Source organism: Mandrillus leucophaeus, unplaced genomic scaffold (genome assembly GCF_000951045.1).
Source record: "Mandrillus leucophaeus isolate KB7577 unplaced genomic scaffold, Mleu.le_1.0 Scaffold79, whole genome shotgun sequence".
Taxonomy (NCBI): Eukaryota; Metazoa; Chordata; class Mammalia; order Primates; family Cercopithecidae; genus Mandrillus; species Mandrillus leucophaeus.
Genome location: NW_012108585.1, coordinates 3,252,266 through 3,253,958, shown reverse-complemented (window position 1 = coordinate 3,253,958; position 1,693 = coordinate 3,252,266). Strand labels below are relative to the sequence as shown.

General features: G+C 47.8%; 1 protein-coding gene across 5 annotated transcripts in view; it reads left to right on the top strand.

Annotated features, from left to right (window-relative positions):
* Nucleotides 1-377: 377 nt before the first annotated feature.
* LOC105529895 (forkhead box protein M1) overlaps nucleotides 378-1,693 on the top strand; it is a 17,584-nt gene continuing 16,268 nt past the window's right edge. For 2 of the 5 annotated variants that reach the window (XM_011967165.1, XM_011967164.1), the window contains exon 1: nucleotides 378-946. In XM_011967165.1, the coding sequence (XP_011822555.1) occupies nucleotides 445-946 (502 nt within the window). In that variant the 5' untranslated portion in view covers nucleotides 378-444. The remainder of the gene's footprint in view (nucleotides 947-1,693) is intronic. The other 3 variants (XM_011967163.1, XM_011967162.1, XM_011967161.1) reach the window with 2 other exon arrangements.

Genomic DNA, 1,693 nt, shown 5'->3' with positions numbered 1-1,693 from the left:
GCTTTCCTATTCTAGCATCTTCCATTCCTGTCCATACAGTCATTGCAAGTGATCTATTTATATTATAGTAGGCAATTATAGAGATTTCCACATATTTGTAGCTATCCCATCCACTTCTGTAGCTAAATATTCTGAAGCTTCAAGGAGATCTTTGTCTATCTCCAGCCCAGTCCCATTTTTACCCTTTGAATTGCTTCTGTCTGCTGTAATTTTAGCCTTCTTTTGTCAGTAAAGCTTATCTCCTTATTATCTGAGGTCTTTACAAAAGTCCATGGAGTGTTTACCTGGGCCTTTAGGCTCATGTTCCTGATCATATGAAGAGGAGCACCTTTCTCTAAAAGAACCTCTTCTCAGCCTAAAAAATCTCTAACATCTTGCTGCTGTTTGCATTCTCCAGGGTCGACACTTGTGATTCTCAATGGAGAGTGAAAACGCAGATTCATAATGAAAACCAGCCCCCGTCGGCCATTGATTCTCAAAAGACGGAGGCTGCCCCTTCCTGTTCAAAATGCCCCAAGTGAAACATCAGAGGAGGAACCCAAGAGATCCCCTGCCCAACAGGAGCCTAACCAAGCAGAGGCCTCCAAGGAAGTGGCAGAGTCCAACACTTGCAAGTTTCCAGCTGGGATCAAGATTATTAACCACCCCACCATGTCCAACACCCAAGTGGTGGCTATCCCCAACAATGCCGACATCCACAGCATCATCACGGCACTGACTGCCAAGGGAAAAGAGAGCGGCAGTAGTGGGCCCAACAAATTCATCCTCATCAGTTGTGGGGGAGCCCCAACTCAGCCTCCAGGACTCCAGCCTCAGACCCAAACCAGCTATGATGCCAAAAGGACAGAAGTGACCCTGGAGACCTTGGGACCACAACCTGCAGCTAGGGATGGGAATCTTCCTAGACCACCTGGAGCCCTTTGCGATCAGAAACGGGAGACCTGTGGTATGTGGTCTTCCAGGGAAAGGGGTGAGGGAGCCCAGCCTTTTCTCTCTAGTGGCAAGGTCTGTGGTCAGTCTTGATGCTTGCAACAGTCAGGCATCTGGCCGAGCACAGTGGCTCACCCCTGTAATCCCAGCACTTTAGGAGGCTGAGGCAGGCAGATCACTTGAGGTCAGCAGTTCGAGACTAGCCTGGCCAACATGGCATGGTGAAACCTGTCTCAACTAAAAATATTTTAAAAACTAGCCAAGCGTGGTGGCTCACGCCTGTCGTCCCAGCTACTCTGGAGACTGAGGCAGGAGAATCACCTCACTATGTTGCCCAGGCCAGGAGGAGGTGGCTGCAGTGAGCCAAGATCGCACCATGGCACTCAAGCCTGGGCGACAGAGCAAGATTGTGTCTCAAAAAAACCAGAACAATCAGGCATCTAGCCTGAGCCAATGAAAGTCTTGTCTTCATCCTGAAAGCTTGACCCAGCTCCTTTGGGTGCTGTTGAAAGGGTTACAATTATAATTTAGAATTTCTGTTGCTTTGTTTATGTTGTAAAAGGATTATCTCTGTTTATCCTTTGTATTGACCCAAAAGAAAGTAAAAATAATTTTCCTTTCTTAAAAAAAAAATCTTGGCTAGGCGTGGTGGCTCACGCCTATAATCCCTGCACTTTGGGAGGCCGAGGCAGGTGGATCACCTGAGGTCAGGAGTTTGAGACCAGCCTGGCCAACATGGTGAAACCCCATCTCTACTAAAAAT